This window comes from Equus quagga, chromosome 10 (assembly GCF_021613505.1).
Source record: "Equus quagga isolate Etosha38 chromosome 10, UCLA_HA_Equagga_1.0, whole genome shotgun sequence".
Taxonomy (NCBI): Eukaryota; Metazoa; Chordata; class Mammalia; order Perissodactyla; family Equidae; genus Equus; species Equus quagga.
The window spans coordinates 28,327,783-28,354,613 of record NC_060276.1 but is presented as its reverse complement, the minus strand read 5'-3'; the positions used below and the strand labels follow the sequence as shown (position 1 = coordinate 28,354,613).

Sequence of the window (26,831 nt, the reverse complement as noted above, 5' to 3'; positions counted from 1 at the left end):
TAAAGAGATATTACTATAAGGCAGGACTTTGATCTAAAAACAAATGCAGCTAACATGTTTGTAAGCGACATTATGTAAAAGGCGCCGTTCAAGAAGACCAGAGAGTGGTTGTTACAACCACCGTGCCCGTGGGGGAGATGTCAGGTGAACATCTGCTCCCCACCTGCTTTCATCCAGCGCACCCGCAGAGACACTTTGTTCTCAGTACCAGCATCTATGGGTCACAAGCAGCATTGGCTACTGTTTTCAGTACCTCTCCATATCTGTGGCTTCTCTGCATAATGTCATATTCACCTTACCTCAGAGGGCCAAACTTAAGCCAATCCTAGATCCAGAACAAGCATCCATACAACCCTTGCTGTTTCAGAAAGAGCTCTTTGAATCCAACAAGGACCCTTTCAGCTCTAAAGGGCCCAGATTGTCCTCTAAGGTCCAGTCTGCCTTTGTTAGATAATACTTAGAGGCAGTTTGTTGTACATTTCACGTGTGTGATGGGCAAGGACTGATAACTGAGGGCCCTGGCTTCTCTGACTAGACTCCCCAGCCCACACCCACACTTGGTTTTGGATACTGTATAACTTTACCACTTCCACTGAGTGCTGAAGGAATGAGATAAAATTCCAGGGAGTGCATTTTGCTACCTTTTAAGAGCACTGATAAAACCTTTGCTGAAGGGAGGACAGTCTTAAGTCCAAATGCCATGATTTCAATTTATCCAAATGAAAATAAAACTGGTTTCATGAGCTCTGACAGGGCCAATTCCTATAAACGAGCATCATAAAGGGAAAAGTTGCATAGAAACAGCATTGAAACTAGACATGTATATTTTTCTAGAAAACGTTATCATAGATGCGCAACATTCTAGCCAATACATGTGGCAAATGAACAAAGACTCTATTCACTATAACAATTTTATTTTTACTATATCTGAAAATTAAATATGTATTATTTCTCTAACAATGCAAATGAGAAAAAGGATCAGAAACAGTAGTGCAAAGCAGCATACTACAGGTAGAAACTCCCCTCCCCCCCGCCGCCGCAAAGTGGAATTATCAGCATTTATTTAAAAGTTAACATTTTTAAACAGTCTTGCAACAAATAAAAATACATTTATTTGGTTCTTATTTTCAAAATTACCAGGTTACATGGCTTTCTACCTGAGAAATTCAAACAAATTGAATTGTTTCGACATTGACAGATTTTCAGCTTGCTAAAAGCACTATCAGCACATACAAGGAAAAACATGAAAACATCTATTTAAAAAGACAAAGTCTAAAGTTCAGGCCTTTACTTAATAGGACATAGAAAAAGAGCTATGAGAAAATACTTTTGTACCACTTAAATAACAGCACAACAAAGAAAAACAACACTAATTCATAGAAAGTGACTACAATGTTTTCGGTTCTTTGCATTCCTTACTAAGCCATTCAATTGAAAAGTACAGGATGAATTGTTCTCTTCCTCATCGAAAGTCTACACAAAAAAAGAGGTTTACTCAAATGTAGAATGCATTACCACAAGTCATAAAAATCCAAGGTTGTACAGAAAGTAAACATAAAACCAGTATTTTTACTTTCTTCTAGGTCCCGGGGTGGTATTACATAAAAAAAAGATATTATATAGAAGTGACGTAGCACCAGTTTTATTATACAAAAAAAAATTGCACATGCTGTATTCTGCAATTTGTTTTTTATGTCTGGTTACTGAGCAGCAAATTGTTTTCATGCCTAAAATCTCCACAAAGAAAAATTATCAAATGACAGAAGAAATTGAGAGGTTTTTCTTTTTTTCAAAACAAGCATATCTGCTTTCCATTACAAACCCATAATGTTCTTTGCTTCAGTGGCATGAAACATGAAAAAAATAAGGAGGCAGGGTCTCATTGGAGGAGAATAATACCTAGTTACCAAAAGCTGTGTGACAAAATACAAGCTGTTAGTAGTTCAAAAGGCTACCCTGGACAACAGTGCTTTGAACGTTAATGGTCATTGCTAGTCCTCAGAGGAGAAAAGGCACTCGCCTTATGAGCGGTTTTTCAAATTTGACAGGCCAAATCTAGTTTTGATGGCAGAGTCACTGGCTTGAAAGCAGAATTGAATACAAGAGAGTCAACAAATTGTTCATTGCTTATTATCTTATTAATAATAAACATAAGCTGCTATGTGACATTCATTTCTGAACTTTTGTATGTACCAGCATACTTCTATTAAAGGTGATTAGAAGGATCAATGAAACCACTGTGGCGCTTACTTTAGATAGATTAGAAGATCAGATATCAGGCTGCTCAAGAGGCTGGTTATGGGTACACATCGTGCCTCGTCATGCTGGGCAACCACAGTGACTGGCATCCCACCTTGGCTCTACCCGCTGGCACTTTTCTACAGAATATCAAGTTAAGACTGTGTGAAATGAATCATGGCGTATGAAAATGTTGTCTTCCACAACTTCTGAGGATTAAAATCACCTTTTCTTGCTGTAGGCAGTCTAATCTCATTGAAGTCTTCAATTGCCAAGTCAGGTATAGCTTTGTTTGGAAAAAAAAAAAAGTCATCTACTGCCCCTGAGGTCCTAAATCCAATATAAGGCAGAATGAATCAGCCGAGCTTTCAACAGAACATGCACTGCATTAAGATGTAAGTCTTTACAAACCTATAAAATATCTCAATTTAAAAACATATTCAAGAAGTCCAAAACCAGTAGGTAAAAAGATAAGTTGCTTATGTTAAGAGTTTACAAATCCTGCACACATATAATCTGTTCCCAGATAGAAAACTATGGGCTTTGCCCTTGACTCTTCCTAACTCCATGGCATTATTGAGGATTGAGGAGGCACTTGTTACTGTTTTATCAAAGTCAGTTTGGGGATATTCAGTGGCTTTTTACAAAGTGATGTCACCCAACCCTGAGTGAAAGGATTACATAACCTGAAATGGAATACTGTCGTGTCCTCTCTTCCCAAGTGCCATTATTGGTGCCCCAGGAACTTTCAATATTTCCTTTTGCAAATCCCACTGGTCACATCACTTCAATCCTGTTGCTTTTCTAGGATGGAATGACATGGGGTTCTTCAAAAAGCAACTCTGCTAATGGTTCACTATCTGTTTAAGCCTCAAAGGACAATCTCAGCCCCTTTTAGATTCTTCCAAGACTTTGTTTCTCGAAGGACAACTCTTTGAGTACTATGACCATATTAATAAGATTAATTTCCTTCTGGTGGGTGCTCATGAAATCCTCTAATGTCATGAAGAAGTCTATTATATGTTCTGTTATCTCTCTTCTTTTATTTATAATTATTTCTAGGGAAAAGCCGGGAAAGTTTGTTGCTGCACATGGTGTTTCTGATCAAATCAAAGAACACGTGAAAAGATCCTTATTTGTTCACTGTTGTCCCCTTTGAAGATAAATGGTACTAAACAACATTATGACAGGTAAAGAGCCATAGAGGGCTATCTCAACTCCTCTTAATTTGCTCCTTTGCTGGCACCAAATGAAAGTTGCAATTGAACTGTAGAAACCTATAGAAACGTCTGTCCTTGGATGAAGAAGTTTTGCAAGCACATTGTTGTACGAAGCTTCAGAATCTGTATGTTTTGTATTTCCAAAGCTCGCTAAGACACCTGTAGTCATTTTTCTCTAGGCTTTATACTTTGGCAAGAGAAACAAGGTTTTGTATTTGACCTTGCTCAAGCTTTTAAATGTCACTCTCTTTCTCTGTAGTTATTAACTAATAGCTATATTTGGTTTTAAATTTTCTTCTTGCAAATTGCTTATTGTGAATAAGGGTGTTCCTGACCTCTCAAGAGACCATCAGAACATTTGAAAATATAAAGAACTAGTGTAGCTGTTTCTTAAATAACTTCCATAGTCAACATGCTCCTGACTGTAATGTCTAATATAATAAGTATCAGAATTCAGCATGAAATTTTGAGAACTCTCACGTCTTGTAAACCTTTTTGCAACCTGGTTATATCCTGACTTCCACCAAGTCTCTCTTCTTTTAGGAAAACTTCCAAAATAGAAAGTATTAGCATCTCTTGACGGCATTATTGGCACATAAGAGGGCCTATAGTTCACTTTCTGGTCAAATGCACTATCATTAAATCTCCTCCTCTTTCTTGTGATGTCATCTAATAAACCACTGGAACTGGATTGGCGGTAGTAGCCTTCATCAAATAAGTATTTGGGGGCTAGCATCGCCCTCTTTTTGTTGTTGCTCCTCCAGTCTCTAATGGAATTGTTCTCACCCTCAAGCCATGAATATCTCAGTTCATTCTTGGACCTTTGGCCTGGTTTTTGAAGCTTGTATTTAGAGTATTTTTCTTCTCCATCACGTTTCCGCTTTGAATACAAGGTTTGTTGACATGACCTATCTTCTTGATTGCAAATGATGGTTTCATTAGCATCAAGAGATCCTTTTTCTGGGGAGCTATCATATGTGGCCATAGACTTCTGTTTCTCCCCTTTGTTTACACTGGAGATTTCACTGAAGCATTCAGAATCACTACTAATATCCTCTAAGAAATCTGTCAACTCCAAATATAAGTCTGCTGACTTCTTGGGTGAAGAACCTCGGCTTTGACTTGTGGATTTGGAATCTTTGACCTGGTAAGCATGGGTCTTTTCCAACAGATGGCTTTTTCCATCGGTTGGGAGCAGCTGATCACCAGCTTCATTGGCTGTGTCCTTGCAACGATTTTTAAGTTCCTTAGTACATTCTTTGGCATAGTCTAATTTTCCTCTCTTTTGTGGTTTATGCTCAGTATCCTGAGTACAAATCTTTGTCCGGTAATCGTCTTCTCGAACCTGTTCTCTCCTTTGCAGGTTTTGCATTTGGCTCCAACTGGTTGAGTGATACTGAAGTTTTCTCAAATTGATTTGAAATCCATTTCCCTTAGCATAGACAGCCCTCTGCCACTGACATGTGCTTGTTATGTCACTTGGTTCTAAGCAGATACGGACATATTTTGGAGATTGATAATAGTTTAGTAGATAGTCAGTAAATTCATCTGTTTCATAGATTTTCAGTTTCCTGCCATGTTCTCTCTCAGATAATCTGGAAGAACAGGATTTATCAAAACTGTGGTGGTCTTCTTTCTCCAGAGACTGATCTCGTATCAATGTAATCTGCAAGGTATCCTCGTCAGAGACAAAACCATTATTGTATTCAAAGGTTAATAATTTTCTGGTTCTCGCTTTTCTAGCCGAACATCTTATTTTTCTTTCCCCAAGGTAGTAGGAAGATTTACGTAAGCGAGCCCTAGCTCTTTTCTTCATTTTTTGTTTTCGTTTACTGCCTGACTTGGCAACCTGATATTTTGGCATTTCCTCCTGATTTTGAAGATACCGAGCATTTGACCCTTCTTTCTTCAGAGTTTTCATTGTGTTCCCCAGCATGTGATTAGCTTCGGAACCTGCAATGTTTTCCTCCTGTGGATTAAACTGTGTGGATCCCTTCAAAGAAAAAGATTAAAAATCTCACATGAAAAACTAAACAGATTAAACATTTCAAAGAAAATTGGGCTTTGGGACATTGTTCTGAAGAGCTCTCTAATAACACCTAGAATAGATCCAAATTAGGAACAATATTGCACTGAGGAAACAGGAGGTGCAAAATTAAATGTCTCAGTCTAATACGAGCCCCTTTTACTAGGTCTGTGGCCATCCTTATGTTAGAAGCCACCACGGTTTACACACCTTCAAAGCACATGACCCTTTTTTCACTTGTTCACAAACTGATGGGTCTACTCACTGTTCCAGGTACTGTGCTAGAGGCTGGGGATGCGAAGAGGAATAAGAAATGATCTATAGCCCTCCCAGAAAATCCTAGAACAAGAAAAGACTTGTCCTAGTTTTTGGGTGGTAAAACGTGTCTCTAAAAGGGCCAACTGGCTTAAAAGAGAAACTGCATTTCTTTCATTCCAGCCTTTTCCTATGCATTGCAGGTGACAGTGTCTCTGAGCTGCCCTCCTCCTGCCCGCCTCAGTCAGAAACAAGACGGCAAGTGGACAATGTGGCCGTGACAATGGTTCTGTCTGCAATGCTCTCTACTCTGCACAACCGTAGGGCAGGTGAGAGGTGCTGCCCACAGGCCCCACGCTGCTGGAAGAGTTTGTACAGTGCTCCCACTGACGCGTGGCACAAATCAGGGCACAGTGCTTACGCATTAGCTGAGATTAGAACCTTCGGACTTCTGATCAGTATAAGCTATCAACGGGGCCAAGAGTTAGGTACCACGCCCATTTAAAGAGACAGATTCTTAAAAAAGGCGTCAACCTTGGCAGTCATTAAGGTAAACTAAAAAAGATCCAGCCAGCCTTATTACAGATGTAAATGTGAGATTTTTCTATGCTGATTTCATTAAGTTTGATTGTCTACACTAATGAGAAAAAGGCTGAGACTGCAAAAATTAACACCAATGCCATTCACTCTTTGTATTTAAAAACACTGAATATGGATTTTTAAATTAACACTTGGGAAGCCTTTCTGGCCTTTACTCTGGGACGTCTGCTGAGGCTGGTTATCTTTAGGAGGTCAGTAAGTGGGGGAAAAAACCCTTCCCAAACTGAAACTCTCCAAACAAAACAATTGCCCTGTGATGTGAGAAATTCCTTAGCAAATAGTTTCAGATGAGACTAACAGGAGCTTGCTGCTCAAAGGGCTCTGTTCAAGGCTCTCCCTCCTCGCCCCATCCTGCTGCAGGTGAATGATCAAGCAAAGGGAGTGGAAGACTACAAACCCAACACCCACGCCACACGTTTCTGACCCTGGCATGTTCTGCTCCATCTATTAGGAACTTAGAAAAGGAGGCAGACCAGCTACACTGCCCTGGGTAAACCCATCCTGAAGTCTAGAAACACAAAGCATTTGTGCAACACGGTAGGGGTGAGACACAACTCCTTTAGAGGATCTCGGTGCCCCTTTTGTGAATCCACAGTTGGGGTTATTGGAGACCAGCCCATTGAAAACAAACCCCAAGGAAGGCAGTGTGTCTTCCAGGGAGTCAACTTGAACCGGGCCACTGCTTAAATGTGAAAGTTGTGTCTCAGAAAGATCAGGACGTACCAAGGCTGAGGAACAATTGGGAAAGAGCCTTACTGCAATTTTCCTCAGGAGTACCCGCAGCAACCGAAGGGCCTCCGCTCGCCTCTGAGCCAGCAGATACTTCCTTGCCTCCCACTCCTCGGAAGAGTCAGGCTCCTGAGGCGCCTCAGCTTTGCCTCTGTCCTTCTGTTTCCTCTGCCGGCGTCTGTCCCTTTCCTTCAGGGCTCGCCTCCTGACCCTGGCCTTCTTCCTCTTTTCCTGGGCTTTCCTCTCCTCCTCTTTTCTTTTTCTGGACAATGATTAAGATTCAACCATTCAGAAGGTATTTATTAGGCATTTGCTCTCCTCCCTGCTCCTTCCCCCCTGCCAGGGGAGGACAGATCATTTGGTTTCCAGGAATCTCTCACTGCTGACCCCAGGGCCTGACAAGGACAGCTGATGATAAAAGACTCTGTGACACATCAGTCAAAGGGAAAAACACAGAATTGAGTGGGGCAATTAGAAGAAGGTACAGGAGACCTTATCCAGAGAGAGAGTATCAAAAAAAGGTGGCTACGGGGGCTGGCCCAGTCGCGCAGCAGTTAAGTTGGCACGTTCCGCTTCGGCGGCCCAGAGTTCGCCGTTTCGGATCCCGGGTGTGGACATGGCATTGCTTGGGAAGCCATGCTGTGGCAGGCGTCCCACATATAAAGTAGAGGAAGATGGGCACGGATGTTAGCTCAGGACCAGTCTTCCTCATCAAAAAGAGGAGGATTGGCAGCAGATGTTAGCTCAGGGCTAAACTTCCAAAAAAAAAAAAAAATGGTGGCTACAGAATTCAAAGGAGGGGCCTCTGGTCCCCACTTTCTCAAACCACAAGGAAGAACTACTGGATCCAGCTTTCACAGTGATGATTTCATTTCTCTGGTGCTCACAAGCTTCCATGACCTGGTTGCACATAGGCAAATAAAGGTAAATCAAGGCACTCAGAAAATCTTAAGGGTGAGAACTGGTCCTTGGTACACATTACTTAACACAGTACACTGTCATAAAAACATACTTGTTTAGAAAGAATATGGGCTTTATTTTTTTTTTTTTGAGGAAGAGTAGCCCTGAGCTAACATCTGCTGCCAATCCTCCTCTTTTTTTGCCGAGGAAGACTGGCTCTGAGCTAACATCCGTGCCCATCTTCCTCTATTTTATATGTGGGACTCCTGCCACAGCATGGCTTGATAAGCGGTGTGTAGGTCCACACCCGGGATCCGAACTGGCGAAACCCGGGGCCACCAAAGCTGAACATGCAAACTTAACCACTGCATCACTGGGCTGGCCCCTGGCCTTTTTGTTTTTAACTGCTGTTTTCTGAAAATTTAAACTGTTTAGCCTAACTAAAACAGTTAGGCCCTTTTGGAGATGTGGGGAAGGGGAAAGAAGGGAAAATTACCTGAGTGAGGACTTGGCCCAAAGCTGGAGGATTATCTAAACTGCAAGTTCAGTCTGGTAATTTGGGGGGAATAGTTCCCTTGACAATGCTCAACTTTCTGGCCAAGTTTCACAGATGTGACCTCAAGGAACTCCTATCACCCCACCAGCCAAAAAAGAGGGAGGCACGTGGGAGGGTACTCTTTATCTCCTTTTTTGAAGGGCTTTAATTTACATGAAAGACTGGGAGAATAAACATGCAAGGGGAGAGGCCAGGAGGTAAAACCGGTTTTCAGAGCCCCGTAGTTCTGGCCCATTTGTACCTTCTTGGCAAACCTTTGGCAATCCAATAGCCTTTTCTAGCTTCAAGCTCCTAAACCGGGAAACAATGATAAGTTCAAAGAAATAAGTATGGAGGCTCCTTAAATTCACAGAAAGAACTTAGGCTGACAAGATATATAGTTCCAACAAATCCACACCTTCTTGCCTATGGGTTAGTTTGATTATTGACCGTTTTATGGAAGAAAACCTCTTCTAGACCTACAAAGAATTTTTTAAAATTTTAAATTGGTAGGCTAGATAAAATTTGGTAAACTTCAGGTAAATTGGTTAAAGTTTTAAGTTGGTAGGCTAGGATTTTCGCTATAAAAGTTCCTGGTCCTTTTCTTTTTAATCATTTCTTCCCAGATATTTCACTCTGGCTAGTCCCATTGCTCCTCATTACTTGTTCTCCCTGACAAGTATGCCTCTCTTTAAGTCTCTTGTTTTCAACTGTCTTGTCATTTTCGCTTTTTAACAGCACAGTTGAAAGACGGTAGGCTTCCGTGGAGTGCTCCAGTCTGTACCAATTCGTCCCCTCTCCCCCACCTCAATGTCATCTATCAAATCTAGCCGCTCACCCAAACGGATACATCCATAAGTCAAAAGTAAAAAACCCGCTTCATTAAAGTTGGTCTCCTCACCTTTCAGCCTCTTCCTCTTCTCTCTTCTTTTCTTTTTTCCTTTCTTCCTCTAGCTCTTGTAATTTTAGCCTTTCTTGATTTCTCCTTCTTATAGCTCCTTCACTGAAGTGTTTGGTTGTGTCAAACATAACCTGCCCCCAAACAATTCAAAGTTTCATTAGAAAAGTTTTCCAGCTGGCTGGGTGTGTCCCAGGCCAGAGAGAGAAAATGAATACATACAGGGCAATTCAAAACCAAATGAATTAAAAATGTCCTCTCTGCGTCCCATACTGTCCACTGCTTCTCAGTCACCTGCCAGACAGTCCTTGTGGGCTCCAGAATTTTCTTTGGCAGAACCCTTGGGAAGTTCACTTTACAGTCATAGGTGACACCACAGTGCCATTATGGACACAGGCTCTCAGAGATGTGAGTATATTACCTCTGGTTTGTCATAAAGATCAACTGAGTTAATGTATTTTTTTTAATCACCAGAGGCAGAAATAGTCAAAAAATATGGTGCTTGGGGGGGAAGACGCAGGAAAACTGACCTAATGAGATACAAGATCTGACTATAGCGATTATTAAACTACTTTGCAAGTCTCAAAATAAAATGAAAGTCTGATCGAGGCACTACAAACAGATTTGCTTAAAAAATAAAAGGAAGCAGAAGTAGCTATTCAAATATGCACGAGAATGATAAACACCAAATTCACGATCATGGTTACCTTTAAGCGGAGGGAGGGAAAGGTGATGGAGGATGGGTACACAGAGGGAGGTGGTTTCCCTTCTCACTGGTAACATTTTATTTTTTAAGCTGGGCAATGGTATATGGGTGGTCGTTATGGTATTTGCTATATATTTTGTCTGAGTGAATAGCTCATAATTTTAAAATGTACATTTTAACATAAGTAGCTTCACACATACACACACACACACATACACAGGAAGCTACTTGAGTTGAAAGTCCAAATTCATGCTAAAGACTGATTTAGAGAAAAAGCAGGGTTTAGCCACATCTTTTCCTCTGCTGGATTAAGACTTCAAGAAGGAGGTGATCAAACATTCAGACATCAATGAGGAGACATGATTGGATAGACAGGCTGATTTTGAAAGGAAAGGATCCAAGTTTGTTGAGATTACATTTTAGCAATTTACCTGACGGACATCCTGAAACTACAAGTTGTGACCCCAAGAGTAACAAGCGAGTAAACTGCTATCCTTATGGTTTCAAACTGTATACATTCCTCTCTCTCTCAGCAACTTGTCAAATAGAATAGGCATACGAGATAGTTCCATAAGGGCCATGAAGAATCCTTTAACGCCCTCAAGAAGCTAGGGCAGAGCCCCAGATTCTAACCACCATCACTTTTAAAACCGCAGCTGGCAGCACGCCTGGTAGTAGAAGAATGTTCAAATCAGGATTGTTTTTCTTCCTAAATATCCATTTATTAATGACAACACAATCTTTACATTAGCTATCGATCAGAGCTCAGTAGAGTGCAAGGAAATTTATTTTAGATGCTTTCTTCTGGCTTTTACTTAGGACCACCTGAAACGTGGGAAATAAAAGAAACTCTGGCTACTTCTTACCTTAATGTTACATGCCAGAGCCTTCCCATCATCTCCTTTAAGCATCAGCTTCATTCCTCGAAGGGACTCCATGGCTTTTATGAAGTCAGTGGACTCTTGGTACTGGATAAAGGCCTCGAATGTCTGCAAGCCGAAGCTAAATCCCCCAAAGCTCCCACCAGTCATCACTTCTCTGTAGGGGTCAAGCATAGGGATATCCACATTCTTGATCTTCCCAAAACTTTCAAAGACTACCCGAAGGATCTCTTCACACGGCTTCTCTCCGCTGGAACCTTTAGGTGCAAACCACTTGCAGGGCAGGCCTTCGAAATATATGGAATCTGGGCTCTTTTCATGGTCCTGATCCTCAGCCCCGTCACTCGATGGGGCCTCCTTTTCCTTGGGGAAGTGTTCCCACTCTCCCTGGGCATCTGTAGCCACTACTTTTAAGTCTGTTTTCAAACCGTTTAGCTTGATGATCTTCCCATGTAACTTTGCCTTCAGGATCTGAACCAAACTTCGTGTTTCAGCCTCACCCTCGAATAGGATGAAGTCCTTTGTGCTCTTGGAGAGCCGAACTGTGGTGAACTGGTCAGGGCAAATCAGGCTCTTCAGCTGGTCAAGAACTTCCCAGTTAGAGAAGGGCCTCAGAGGTTCCGTACTCTCTGGGAGTAAGACGTTGATCATCAATTTTGCTATGGGCTTGAGGTAGAGGTGCTGAGCTGCACAGAGCTCTGTTGCCTCAGAATTATCATACACCACCGTGACCGTCATGGTATCTGCAGGAAAGCTTAGAGGGTGAAAGAGAGCATTTTGATACAAACGGGGCAAAACACAGATTTGGATTTTGAATGGTAGACTTATGTCAACTTGATATGGGAACACATATGGAGAGAATTAAGACAGTAGCTTACATTTGTTTAAGGTTTCAAAGAGTTTCCATATACTGCTGTGTCTCAGTTTCCTTAAGTACAAAATGGAGACAAGAGGACTGCAGAGAGGGCTAAACGAGCAAGTACATGTGAAATGCTTGGAATAGTGCCTGGCACACAGGAAGTTCTCGATAAACACAAGCCATGACTATCATTTATTAGTGGGAGTAGTCTTACTTTATCTGATTTGATTCACGAAGCAATCTGTGAGTAGGTATTTTATGCCTGTTTTACAGATGGGAAAATTCAGATAGACTCAGGAAAATTAAATGACTTGCCCATACATGGAGACCTCAAGATTCCAAATCTCCAATCTGTTGTACAATTGATCTCAAATGTAAAGTCCCATAAAAACCTGCTGGTGACGGCACAGAAACAGGACTACAGTTAAATATGTGTATTACATTCATGAACATGCACCCAGCCAGTAGTTCTAACCCATGCACCTGACTTAGCATCATTCATCCAGGCTGGTTTCTAAGTCTTACACGGACATCTCTACTCTTATTTTTCCAGTCTATTGCCTTTAACTAAGTGAAGAGGAGACAATCTCTTCTAATGAGTGACAAAGAGACTGGAAAAACCCTAAAACATGAATGCTTGCTGGCATTTCATATTAACAAACTCTTGCAAGCTGTCCCCAGGTGAATGAGATTGCTAATGTTGGAATTAGGGATCTCTGCTCCTATTTGCTGACTTCAAATAGCACTTCCCAATAGAGGACTTTTTTCTAAAAGTGGATGTATCAGTGTCTATATCTTCTGAGTTCCTCATCAATGTCAACTTCAGGGAGATTTAGATCCAAACATACATGGCCAGATGATGGAAATTCCAACACAAAGTTGACTACTAAATCTTGGTTAACTTTACAGGTAGCTATTTCTTTAATAACTGTCCCTGAAGGACAATCCAAGTGAACTCCCTTTAGGAGACAAAATCTGTACAAATTGTTTTTTTAAAAGGCCACCAAAAGCAGTATGCAAGATATTAGGTTCTAGAAGTCCTTATGATAGAAACGCTGAACTGGGATGATATGAGAATAAACATGTTCTGTTTCTCTAAAAACATTATCTAAATAGCAAAATGAAGAAAAAATCCAGTTAGTTGGCTGCAATTTGCAACATAAATAAGAAGCAACACTAAGCTCCTTCAGGAGAAAAATTAATTTCGTATTCAAGTAGGATATACTGAACCCCCAAGTTTACCTAAAGTCAATAAGTATTTATTTATACAGCCAAATCTAAAGCAACGCTTTAAAAAAATATTCCAGGAAAAATACACACAAAATAATTAATCACTGCAAAGGAATCAGGTTTGTCATGCTCTCCATTTATTCCCGTGATACAGCCTTTGTTTTGAACATTTTAGGATGCTTCTCTTGGATTGACTTCAAAGTCTGGGTTACATTCTTTTAAATAGCCTTGATGGAGGTCAATTTTGAAATTCTTTTATCGTGGATTTGCTATTTAGAAATCATGAAAAATTATCTAGAACTGAGAATGTTGGATAAAATGGGTGACTATAAAGAACAAACTGATTTTCTTTATTGGTTGATAGCTTCCCTCAGAAGGAGAGTCCAAGACAGGCTCTAATTATTATTTTTTAATTAGTGGATAATCGTCGGAATGGGTATAGAGCTTTGAAAGACGGCAACATTGAAGGATAACATTCATTTGAATGTTGCGATATAATGGTTACAAAAATGATCCTGATTTTTCACCTGTCCCTGTGTCCACACCCTTTGTAATATGACTTTGACTTATGGCTATCAAGAGATAGAGTCTATTTTTTCCCAGCCCTTGAATGTGAGCCGGCCCTTTTTTTTTTTTTTTTTGCCAATAGGATGAGGCAGAAGTGGCTGAGTGCCAGTTCTAAGCCTAGGTGTCAAGTGGCCCTTCCTCTCCTGGAACACTGCCATGCCATGAGGCCAAACCTCGGTAAATCTGTTGAAGGATGAGACGGTACATGAAGAAGAACCTACTTATGACAGATGAGCCACCCTAGACTAGCTAGCCTGCAGCCAACCCCCCAGCTGACCACTGACACCTGAGCAAGCCCAGCTGAGATTAGCTGAAGCCACTGCAGATCAGCAGAACAGTCCTGCCAACCTACAGACTGTGAGAAGTAGTAAATGGTTGCTGTTTAAGCCACTAAGATTTGCGATAGTTTGTTACACAATAGTAGCTACTGATGATACAAACATCTAAATTTTAATTAGTTCCAAGATACATAATTCCATTTAATAATTTTTACACAAACAAATAAACATTATAAAAACCCATTCTGGGGAAAGTTTGGGGAAGAAAGAAAAAACAGGCACCTTCATATCTTGCTAGAGATAATGTAAATTAGTTACATCTTTTTCTAGAATAATCTGGCAAAACAAACCAAGAATCATGTAAATGCTCATCCTCTTTGATCCAGGAACCTGCTCTAGAAATATCTTAGGGAAATAATTAAAAGTAAGAAAAGAACATGTCCAAAGCTGCTTATTGCGGTGTCATTTTGAGTACAATTTTGTTAAAATTATGTATGCATCGGAATGAAGTTCAGAAATTGCGTTATGAGTTTTTTGCAGTGGTTTTAATAAAACTTTTTACTGATTTAATAACTTTTAATAGACGCATGTTTAATCATTCCTTTAAAATTATGACCAATATAAATGGATTTTATTTAAAATTTCAATTTCCTCTTCCACTTAAGATGAAACTCACAAAGACACTAAAATCATCCACTTTTTGAGATTAAATATATGCCTCATATCCTTCACAAGGGTAATTTCTACATAATAAAACAAGTTTCTATATTTGAGCCAGGTCTCTCTGCTTTCCTGAAGTGTAATAAAGGTTCTTGTCAAATTTGGAGAGAAATGAGTCAAATATTATTTTATACTTTGATGTACTGTATTTTTGACATTTTTTTAAAAACTGGCTATCACTTCCATCCACAGCAAAGCAAAAACAAGCAGTAAATTTTACAGCAGAGGTCACAACTTGGATGACTATAGTGAACAGCAAGATGGTCTTAGGGAGCAAAGAAGATGGAGCAGAGACTGAGGAACGTGCTCAACCTAAAGGGGTGGCTGCTACTGAGCTGCAGATGCCATGAGGGGAGGAGGGCTAGGGTGGCCAGATACTCCCTTTATTTCAGAGAGGCCAGAAATCTAGGTCCTTATGTGAAACCTGATTTTCAGATGTTACAATCCATTAAAACAACTTAAAACACTGTAAAGGGCAAATAAACATACCCACAGGCCTCACTGGCTTGCCAGCCCATGACCTGTCCTCTAGAATCTGTCTTTTCACAGCTGTTTCTCTAGTGGGAGGACTTGACACCTTGATTGGGAAGCATTTAAGTTGTTTTCTGACTTTCCCAAGAAGGCCTAGTTATTTTTAAAAATTAAAAAACTGGCCTCCTTTAAAATCCTCAACTCGAATTCCTGTTTCCCAACGACAGCAACAAGGACAAATTCGACATTTGTTCCTCTCATATCTCCCCTATTGTTCACAGGCTTTAGATCTGAAACGCTTACGAAAATTTCATCTGGCAACTAGACTTTCGGTGGTGAACATGATGCAGTCTATACAGAAGTCGAAATATAGTGATGCACACCTGAAACTTATATGATGTTCGAAACCAATGCGACCTCAATAAAAAAATACTCTCCCAGAACAGAGAGCTAATCTTCCAATGTCATTTTTTAAAAAATATTGAGGACCTAGTGTGTACCAAGATCTAGGCTTTTTACATATGTCATGGCTTCAATGCTACAGCAATGTCATTGGCAACTTTTGCCGGGTCACTAAAAACTAATTAGACAGCACCCGACACGTGGGTGCACAATAACGATTAATTCCTGTTGTGATGCTTTTCCTTAAGGAGACTTCAGGCCAAAAACTAACAAAAAATGAAGAAGAAGGAGGAAGAAGAGGAGGAGGAGCCAGGGACAGGTAGGAGGGGAGAGGGAAAAGGAAGAAGAGAGGAGAAGGAAGGAAGGGAGGGAGGGAGGGAGGGAGAGAGGGAGGGTTAGGTCTGTGCCTACCGGCAGGGAAGAACACCCATGATACTTTTTAGAGGAAAAAATAAGCAATTTGAAGAATAATAATGTGCAATATGATCTTGTTTTTGTAAAAGTAATATAATAAAAGCAATATAAACACACATGCATGGGCGCACACACATGCACACACACACCCCTCCATATATAAAGTCTGGAAAGATGTACATCAAATTGTTAACAATATTTCTCCTGAGAAATGGACTGGGAGTATAGGAAGGGAATGGACTTCCTTTTTGCTTTGTGCACTTCTTACTGCTTGAATTTTTGAATGTTTACAATAAGCATGTGTTAATTTTATATATTTTTTAATTAAAAAGAGGAAACTCACATGATGATAAGAAACCATTAAAAGGAAGCAATTCGAAACTACTGATACAAACTTACCCAGAAAAGAGCCAAAACAGAGTAATACAATAGCAACTCCCTTGCCCCATCAAAGACACCCCTCTATCTGCCATCACTGTAAATGCCCATAGGAATCTGAACTCATAACCAAGGTTTGTGTGAGTCAAGACTGAAGCCTGGGGGATTAGGACTGTGGATAACAAAGGAGCCCTCGGCCACTTCAATACTAGCTATACCATAGGCTGCAGAAGTTATTTTTAAAAACTGCTCTATTGAAGCATAATTGATATACGATAAGCCACACATTCCATAACATAATAAACTGCATATGTATCAAAAGTATACATTTTGGTGAGTTTTGACATATGTATACACATCTATGAAACCATCACCACAGTCAAGATCGTGAAAATGCCCCTCATCCCCAAAAGTTTCCTTGAGCCTCTTCGTCATCCTTTCCCCGCCCCCAGCAACGACTGATCTGTCTGCAGAATGTTTAAGTCATAACTGATTTATTTTATAGCAAAAACAGACGGATGTTTCTGGAAAATACTCACAGTTACATCCAATACTCAACTTTAACAGGTGCTTTCTTTTAAATCAGGATACTTTCTCAACTCCAAGCTTAAATGTGCCAAATTCTTGAATCTAGTTAAAGTTGTATAGGGCCCTACTTTGCTCTTGAAAATAGGTCCAAAAATGCTTGTGCTTTTCTCCCCATATAATCCCTGTTTTCAACCCCATTTAAACCAAATAAACATTTTTTAAATAATCATTTTAAGTTAGATATATTATTTAGTACACATCGTTATATTATGTATATTTAAATATATTAATAAAAATATATCCACTAAAACAGGTAGAATCACTGAGATCAAGTTATTAGACTATAACTTAAAATTGGTTCTTTAGAACAACCTAATTTGCCGTCTAAATTCCCTTTTAATATGTCTGTGCTTCAAATGACAGTAATGGTAGAATTCATTAACAATTTTCCCATCATTTTCACCATCACTGTCACATGCATAGATTACTTTATTCAACAAAAATTTAAGAGCCTAGTATAAGCCAAGCCCTGCTGGCAAGTAATGCCCTAATTATGGCCTCCATAAATTATCAAAAACTTGAATTTTACTAAAGATTTTTAACTATTCCCATATTCTATCATGTTCCACCATGACCTCCCAATCCCCCCACATACAATATCTTTCTTCTAGCAACATGGCTGAACTCACTTATTCTTTAACACCTTTGCAGAGGCAAATGAGAGCTCCTCTAACCTTAAAAAATTATAGTTATTCAATAATGTTTACACAGTGGGCATTCCAGCAGTATCTTGTGTACATAGCTTTACCAAAGCATTTCACTCAACATGCTCCCAATGCCAGAACATTTCTAGCAGATTCTCAGAGAACATGGCTGCTTTCTCTAGGCATCTGTCCACCTCATCTTCGTTGCCTCTAGACCCAGTAGCAAAACTGACTGAATAACAGTAGAATAAGAGAAGAGAGAAAAGAAATGGTCTTGAGATATTCTCACAAGCCTAAAATGGTTGTTTTAACCTGCAGTGAAAATTCAAGAAACTCTGCAGGGTCTGCATCCAAAGTCACTCCAATACCTTCTTTCATTGCAGAAGATACTAGAGAGATTCCTCTGATCTATCTAAGTGTTTTTAGATCAGAAATATAACTTTAGAACTTTAAAAGCACTTGAGTCATAAGTAAAGTATCATTCATTCTCTCTCACTTTTTGTCACCCTCATAAATATTTGCTGTCAGAGTGCTGGCAAGGCCATTTGAATGCGGCACATTTTTTAAAAACTGTGAAAAAACAGGACTATCTGGACAACTCAATATCCTCTTTCAAAGTAATTCTTTGTTGCCTTTCTTTTTTCTCCAGGCTTTTGAACCTTCAAGTTAGTCATTTTAAAAACATTTAAGATGTATAAAATTATATCAACATGTTTATGGTCAGCAGGGCAGCCAAAATGTATTTGGGTCAATTCAACTAGGCAATTTTCAATTTCCTGGCTCTACAGAATAAGTCTTGACCAGACAGAAACATTCCCTGGCTCTTTAGTCAAGAGCTCATGGATGAACGCTCATGTGTTCTGACACATCATTAACCCAAACAACATTTTTAAAACTGAGGCTGACCGTGTGCTCTGATCTTGAAAAATTTTAAAACCACATCATTGGGGCTGGCCTGGTAGCATAGTGGTTAAGTTCGTGCGCTCTGCTTTGGCAGGCCGGGATTCACAGGTTTGGATCCCAGGTGCAGAGCTACACAACACTCATCAAGCCACGCTGTGGCAGTGTCCCACATACAAAGCAGAGGAAGATGGGCACAGATGTTAGCTCAGGGACAATCTTCCTCAGGCAAAAAGAGGAAGATTGGCAACAGATGTTAGCTCAGAGCCAATCTTCCTCACCAAAAAACAAAACCAAACAAACCCACGTCACTGAAATGAGCAGCACCCAGTGTTACAATAGAAATATAGCCAATACAGGATCCTCCAAATGACTACATTCCCAAATTAAGGAGGTCCTAAAGGGCTTATTGGGGCACTGGGGGCTTTCAGGACAGAAAGGACGGGACTTTTAGAGACCCACAGCCATTTAGCAATGATAAATTTGCGACCATGAAATACTAGAGTTGTACTGAAAGAGAATCTCTCCTACCACCCCTCAAAGAAAATCTGCTCTCAGGTAGAGTCTAGTATGGGAAATTTTGATCTTAAAATGAAGACAACTGGATCGATGTTCATTTGTGTCTTTGGGCAACTTAATTTCCTGTTTTGGTTTCCCTATTTTAAAAGATCACACTAATGTTTCCTTTATGTGATAATGTCTGTGAAAGCAAAGCGTTTCTAAGGCTAATAAAAACAAACTGACCTAAAAAAGGTTTGCATTAGGCCTGTCTATATAAATGCGTTACATAATGTCTGTTAGTGAGGACAGGAGTCACTGCATCATTGGGAGGGAACTATTTTTTCAAACACGCATAGAGCAGTCCGCAGACCTCTCTGACCAGTCTTTTGGTCTTTTTGGCCCTTCTCTAGCACCAGGCGCATTTTTGGTGTAGAACACCTTTTCCAGACACTTCCAGCCAGGAATTCTGCTTTACACCTTGGATTAATTTACCATACTAAAGCAGACTCATAGCTTTCTCTTCTTCACATTAAAAAAAGCTATCAGGGAGTTAAAGGAATGTGGCTGAGTATCTTCTGCACTTTTGCCTCACTCACTGAACAGTCGGAGTATTATTTATGGGAAACCCATATCATGAAGTCACCAGTGTTTTGCTTCTCAGTCTTATCACAGCCTGAAAATTACCAGCAAAATTCCTGCCCATGAGTCGCCACCTACAGGGGAAAAGCAACCCTTACAAGGGGCCCTGCTTTGCGCTACTAAACTGTTCTGAGAGCAGCAGTGTTTCCCAACCTCTTTAGAATCTCAAGGTAAATTTATTTGAGTACGAATCCTGCAGAATAGGATATTACTCAATACCTTATGGCAGAAATGTGATCAAGGGACGAAAGACATGAGAAGCCACAATTCATGTGAACTCTTCATGCCGGAGCGCTGTCTCATGGCATCCTGACCAGGGAACACTGTCAGAGAGAAAGAGATACAAAATCGCATGTGGGTGAAAAGTTAAAAAAAGAAGACAACTGCATATTTACAATATTCAACACGAGCAACATGTGAGATTTACACGGTTCACTTATGGACCATCATGATCTGGATTTTGCACCTGTTTAATAATAATTCCAGATATTGATGTGGTCAACACATTTCACATTTTTCATGCCTTTAGCAAATCTCTGTGGCAAATTCTATAGAAATTCTATAGATACTACATATTTGGTTAGATATTTCCCCTGCCTGGGGACTTGTGTTTTCCAATTATTGTGTTTTTTTTTTTTTGAAAGAGCAATACTCTATACTTCTCAGATGAGAAAGAGCATCTCTATGAAAATCTTTGTACAAATCTTTCAGAAAATGATTTCCTCAAACTATTTTACCACGTCAAAGGGTAGGAATAAGTTTATATGGCTTGTTGTATATCATCAAATTGTTCTCCTGAAGGACTGTCGATTTATTACACCATCAGCAGTATTAACATGCCTGATTTCCTTGCAGCCTGGCTCACATTGGATCATTATCATTTTTATTTCTGCTACCTTTATTAGCCTCTAATGGCAACTTAAAGTGGCTTTAATTTGCACTTAATTTTTATGTAGGCTGAAGCTCCAGCCAACCTTTACGTTGATATTCATCTAGCTATTCAACGTCTCCAAGCTGAATGTTTTATTTGCATCTCAACCTAACAACAGAGCTCTTTAATTTCCATCCCCCCAAACCTCCCCTCCACCTCAAACTTGCTACCCCCACCCAGTGATTCCCATCTCCCTAAAGAGAGCCACCCCACACCCAGGGGCTCAAGCTGAAAGCCAAGTCATATTCCTCCTTTCTTCTCAGATTCAATCCTCCAGCAAGTCCTTTGACCCCACCTTGGCCACACATTCCAAAGCCATCTCCATCTTCCCTATTACTCCCCAGCTCCAAGCTGCTACCATCTCTAAGCTCGATTACTGCAGCAGCCTCCCAACGGGTCTCTCTTCTTCCATCCTTGCCCCCAGAGAGTCAACACTGCACAACAGTCAAAACGGTTTTATTAAACCTGAAGTTAGATCATGTCACTCCTCCCTTCAAAACCTTCCGGTGGCTTCCCATCATGCTTTGAACAAAATCCAAACTGCTTACCCTCAAAATACAGCCCGTGCCCACCTCTTTCAACTCATTTTGTCTCCTTCTCCCCTCCTGCCCTTCTTCTCTCCATTCTAGTCACACTGGCCTTTTTACTGTTCCTCAAATGCACTGGGTTCACTCCTCACAGCCTTTGCAATTGTGCCTCCTCTGGCTGAAGTGCTCCCTCCTCCAGGATTCTCTCACGGCTGGCTCCTTCTCATTTTTGAGATTTGGCTCAGAGAAGCCTTCCGTGAACACTATCCTTCTTTCTTTTTTTTTTTTTTTTTTTTGCAGAGCAAGATTCACCCTAAGCTAACATCTTCCTCCTTTTTCCTTCCTTTCCCCCCCACCCAAAGATCTGGTACATAGTTCAAAATTCTTCTGGTTCTTCTGTGTGAGCCACTGTCACAGCATAGCTACTGACAGATGAGTGGTGTGGTTCTGTGCCCGGGAACCGAACCTGGGCCACCAAGATGGAGCGTGTGGAACTTTAACTGCTAGGCCATCAGGGCTGGCTCACTGAACACCATCTTAAATAGCACTGTTCCCACCCCATCATGTTGTAGCATATCAGCCCCTTTTTTTTTTTCACTGTAACACTGAAATGATCAAATTATCATGCATATTTGTCAAGCTGTTTTTTATCTGTCCCACCCCACCCCCGAGTCTGTAAGTTCCCCGAGGGCAGGGGCTGCATCTGTCTGGTTCACTGTTTTATCTTCAGAGCCTAGAACATCATAGGAACTTACTAATGCTAAATCTTACCTAAAACAGAGAATCTGCTCATCAACTACATTTAAAAAGGTGTTACTTTCATACTGAAAGTACTGAGAATAGCACCTAAAGAGGAAGAGTGAAATGCTAATGCAGACTTGCTTGTTCTTTCCAGCTCCTAGTGCCACTAACAGTACTCAGTGGATGCAGAGATCTATCAAGTACTTACCAAGCAACCACTCCGTTTATGACAGTCGGGGGGCTACAGTGACGAGTCAACTTCAAAGAACTGAGTCTAGAAAGAGAAAGAAATTAAGACAATTATCTGGAATCTGAGGAAGAAGATGGTGAAAGCCGTGAGAAGCATGGGCTACTTTGGGCCACAGAGAAGTGACAATGGTTTTAACACTCTTTCACGTGAAATGAGTGTTAGAATCCCTGGGACTATGCCTCAGTGATTCTCAAATGTGCTAGTACCGCTCCCTTCAAGAGTACTGGGACATGCACAAGAACAGTTGATTGTCGTTGTCACAGTAACTGGTGTAGGGAGGGGCACTGCTGCCATTCGTAAGTAGGGGCCAGGGTTGCTAAATGCCATGCAGTGGCTGGACAGAGCTGCACAATGAAGAACGTTCCACCCCAAATGCCAACCCAGAAATGGCTGATTCCTGTCCATCTAGAACACATGGCGTGCCTTCAGGGACTTCCAGATTAATATTTTAACATGCTACTTTTTAGGTAGTCAGTTCTGAGTTGTTTTTTTCCCCTGACCTCTTTGGATCATTTGGATCCATATCCTATATACACCAAGTATTCAGCAGAAAGAAAACCTGAGTCCAAGTGAAGGATAAAAGAGAAGAGTGAGGCCCGCCAGAGTGTTTCTTGGGGGCCCTAGCATAGCGGGCTTCAAAAGCCCAGGCCAGAGGAAAGGTAGCACCTATGGAAAATGCTCAGTCCCTGGCCATCAGCCCATCCCCAGCGATATCTACAGCATCCCTGTGTGTTAAGATTATTCACATTTCACAGAGTCAGTTCTACTGCGTGTCCAACAATTCCCTAATTACACAGTAAGACAAGAAGCTAATCCTGAATGAGAATCTTCCCGAGCGAGGGTTTATTTCTCCAGAGTAGGGGTGTGGGGCCTACAGGGTCAGGCAGGTCCCAGCATGGGGGGGGGATGGAGAGGGCAGGGGTGGACGTGGAGCACCCAGACCCCAGCTAAAGAGTCAGCACTGCACAGATTTGCCTTCCGGCGTTGGAAAAGCTGGAAATCCTGATTTTTACTGAGATCTTTTGGTTTTTCAATGTTGACCCTTAATTTTTAAAACAGAAGCCTTTTAAAATACTGTGCAGGCTGAAGCATACCCATCTCAGGCTGAATCTGACCCAGGGCCCCTCTCCTAGCTGGCTCCTTCTGCACACTGAGCCCAGGAATCTGTTTGGTTGCATGTACCTGGTGCTCCCCAAGGGTTCAGGAAATTCAAAAACAAGAGTTAAAATATGCTGACAACTGGGCAAGGTTCTCAAAAAAGAGTGAGACAGAAACAGGCTCAGGGACCCAAGTAGGGCACACCAAGTGACTGGTACTGGTTTTGCTATGGCCTTCCTTGCTCAAAAATTCTCACCATCTCCCTCTTTTTTACTGCATCAAATCACAGGTTCCTCTCAAAGCTCTCTAAAACATGACGCCGCCCCACCTCAAGAGCCTGATATTTCATCGTGACCCTGTTTCCACCCGCCATTCTAACTGGGCTAGTTTTCCTTGACTTCCTTCAAACATGTTGATCCCCTCGACCAAATGTCCTGTCTCCCTATGTAAGTTCCACCCACCCTTCAAAGCCTTGCTCACATCCTCCCCCTTTTATGAAATCTTCTCTATGACAGTAAAAAGTAACATGCTTTCAAGTTCAAGGGCTGGTGTCAAGCAGATCTGAGTTCAAACCCCACCTCTGCCATCAACCAGCTGGGTGAGTTACCCAACCTCTTTGAGCTTCAGAAGATGATAACAGCACCTACCTTACAGAATTTTTAAAAGGATTAAGGGAAATGATGCAAGTAAAGTACTTAAGCCCCAGGAAGTGCTCAATGAATGTGAGCTCTTATTATTGTTACGGCGGCCCTTCCTCTCCTCCTGTAAGCGGTCTAGCCCTCGTGCTATCTCTTCTGAGGATGCACATCACTGGCTTCCATGCGGTCAGTCCACGTTTGTTCAGACTGAGCCCCAGGCATTAGTTTACCTCAGCCCCTAGCTTGGCTTTAAAGCTTCTAAAAGCTCCGGGACCATGTTGCATATAACACAGTACTCACATAGACCCAGGTGGACACTAAATCAGAGAGTTGCACAAGTAACACCACCCTGGCTCTGAAACAACTCAGCAAAAGCCCCTCTCTCTAGCAAAGGTAGGAATGCATGCTGGGAAGATAGACATGTAGCCAGTCTCCATGGCAGAGAGCTGCTTTGACATTTGAAACAAGTCTCTTTCTCTCACACAGCTCCCCCCCACCTGCCACCACCATTACCTTCACATTCGCAAACCTCCGTGCCTACCTTTCCTTCTGAAGCTGGAGATGACACACGAAGCCAGTCAAAGGCCACGCTCTTCACATGAGTGTATGATGGGGAACCGGACAAATGGGCCACAATGCAGGTGTGATCTTTGGCTGGGACTAATGACCCACCGCAGGCGCCAAGATGGCCTCTGCAGGCCCTGTGCCCTCCCCACGATGTCTGACCACCTCAAGTCAGCCCCACCCACCCTCTGATATAGTGATAGCTGGGATCCCTGGGGCACCAGCGCCAGCAGGCCTATTCCACTTGGCACTTTTCTCTGTACTTTGCAAGAGTCCAGGTAAAAATACTTCATGCAAGTTACTCCATGCTTTGAGTGACTCCCTCCCAAACAAAAAAACAAGGCACAGAAAAATGTGACTACTGGAATGCCACATTCTTATAAAGCAAACAAAACAACCAGAATTTGAGAGGTCCCAACTATATTATCCCAGAGTGGTTTTCTCAGCATGAATACTGAGCCCTACCAATCGTGCTGCAGGAGCACACTCTTCCAACAGCATAAATTTCCAAAGTTAGAGCAGAGGCAGGCAGAAAAACAGCATAAAATGGGCATGATCCTTGGAACTTTATTCTCAACTTAGAAAAGACACAGAGAAGATGAAAAGGCCCAAAGGGTAACCAGTCCTCATGCTGAAACCCAGTTTTCTGATACAAGTCACTCCTTGGAGTGGACAGCATTCAAAAGTTATCTGGTAGTGGCTGGCTTTAAATAAAATTGCAAAAAGCGGGAGACCAAGTGTGAACAAGACGCAGGTCCCAAAGGCCAAGACGACATGATTCCCCCGCGTTCAGGGATGGCAGTTTCTCCTACTGCATGGGCCTTTCCAACTTCTTCCCCTCGCCCTGCTGCCCCCCAATCAGGACCCCGTGTCCTGTGCCTTGTGGGTGAGCCCCGCCCTCCCAGTCAGATTGGAAACGGTCTTATTCCACTCGCACTGGAAACCTCAAGTCAGACTCTAGACGAGTCTCTGAAGCCAAGGACCCAGTTATCAGGGGGAGGGGGTCGGTGGAGCCCTGCTAATGATTAATTGAATGAGTTCAGCCGGAGCAGGGAGGAAGCCCAAGCTTCACCTTCAGTTCCCATTAGCGGGATGCCATTGCCAGCGTACCCCAGGGGAGTGCCTCAAGTGACCTCGGCTGGAGCAGCGGCCAGAGCCAGCCCTTGACTGGCTGCCAGAGCGCCCCCTAGTGCGGTGTCAGGGCAGCAAGCTCTAGGGCGAAGGGAGAGAACCAGGGGAAGAGCCTAGGTGCATCTCTGGAAAAGCTGACTCTGCAAGGGCAGGTGGGGCGACCCAGGTCTCCGGCGCATCCCCTCCCCAGTCCCCACCGAGGATCCGCGTGGCCCTGTCTGCGAGGCACCACAGCCCCCGTAGGCCAGGGAGGCCAGCCGGCCGGCACGCAGCGGGACGTGGCTGCCTTCTCTGCGAGCAGAGGGAAGGGCATTTACCGGGAGCCTAAGGAGCCTCTGAGTCTCCACTCGGGTCTCCGCCGGGACAGCTGGACTAGCACCGCCGCCGCCGCCGCCGCCACCTCTTTCCAGCAGCCGCAGTCGCAACCGTTAAGGCTCCAACCGGCTCGCTGCGACTGTGGCCCGCGAGGCCAGCTGTTGAATGGCTCGCGTCGAGCGCGCGGGGTGCAGAAGCGTCTCCGCCGCATCCAAGCCGCCGACGCAGGCGCGCGCCCCAGTGCCAACGCCCCGCGCGCCCCTCGCCCCGCCGCGGCCCTGGCGCGCTCGCCGCAGCTGCCTCCTGGCTCCGGCCTTCTGGCTCCCGGCTGCGGGTTCGCCCGCCTGCCCGCCCGCTCCCCTCGGTGGGCTCTTGCCAAGCAGATTGCCTCCCCTCGCGGGCTCCGCCCCCTCGCTGCCATCCCTCAACTTGCCCGCAGGACCAATGGCAACCATGGCCTAGTCCCGCCCCTTCGATTCCCCCAGGGCCAATCGCCTTCTCCTGAGGACCCATTCAAGTAACCCCGCCCCTCTCGTGTGGCAAAGCTGGAGCCAAAGTTTATCCCACTGCGCGGTTGCTCCTGACGATTGCAGGACTTGGCCCAGGCTCCCCCCGCACAAAGTTACAGTGATTTAGAGGCTGCAGCTTACCTGGGCTGCCGACCTCTACGCGACCTATTTGCTTTGAATAAACGAGTATGAGAAAGCTAATGAGAGAGGTCCTGTTGTCCTCTTCATCCCTGAGGCAGGACTGCTGAGAAATGTGCACCCGCTTGGCCAGAACTTACACATCACAGGGTCAGCAAGAACCTCGAAGGTCATACTGACTCTATCCCCGCACTGGTTGTTTTTGTTTGGGATGTTTTTTTGGTCCCATGTACAGGGTCCCTGCCTTCTAGTCTGGACAACTTCCCGTGACCAGGACTCACTGGCTCCGCAGACCGCCACTGCTTGGGTCTCTGCCTCAGGGCTCGAGGCTGAGTGAAATTGGCCCCCTGGTAACTTCTGGCCCCTCGAGGCCAAGCAGAACCAGCTTTGCCCCTCTTCCACATAGTAGT

At 42.7% G+C, this 26,831-nt stretch overlaps 2 protein-coding genes across 2 annotated transcripts in view; one reads left to right on the top strand and one right to left on the bottom strand.

Moving 5' to 3' along the window:
• Positions 1-1,024: 1,024 nt before the first annotated feature.
• Positions 1,025-26,089, bottom strand: LOC124245404 (A-kinase anchor protein 17B-like). The gene is made up of 7 exons (XM_046672791.1): positions 25,777-26,089; positions 21,987-22,052; positions 19,799-19,902; positions 10,974-11,742; positions 9,405-9,535; positions 7,096-7,330; positions 1,025-5,451 (listed from the first exon to the last, which is right to left on the bottom strand). The coding sequence occupies exons 3-7, from the start codon at positions 19,849-19,851 to the stop codon at positions 3,808-3,810; spliced, it is 2,832 nt and encodes a 943-aa protein (XP_046528747.1). The 5' UTR covers positions 19,852-19,902; positions 21,987-22,052; positions 25,777-26,089; the 3' UTR covers positions 1,025-3,807.
• LOC124245948 (tetratricopeptide repeat protein 27-like) overlaps positions 24,450-26,831 on the top strand; it is a 45,442-nt gene continuing 43,060 nt past the window's right edge. Inside the window, exons 1-2 of the mRNA XM_046673779.1 lie at positions 24,450-24,498; positions 25,703-26,291. Of these exons, the coding sequence (XP_046529735.1) occupies positions 24,450-24,498; positions 25,703-26,291 (638 nt within the window). The remainder of the gene's footprint in view (positions 24,499-25,702; positions 26,292-26,831) is intronic.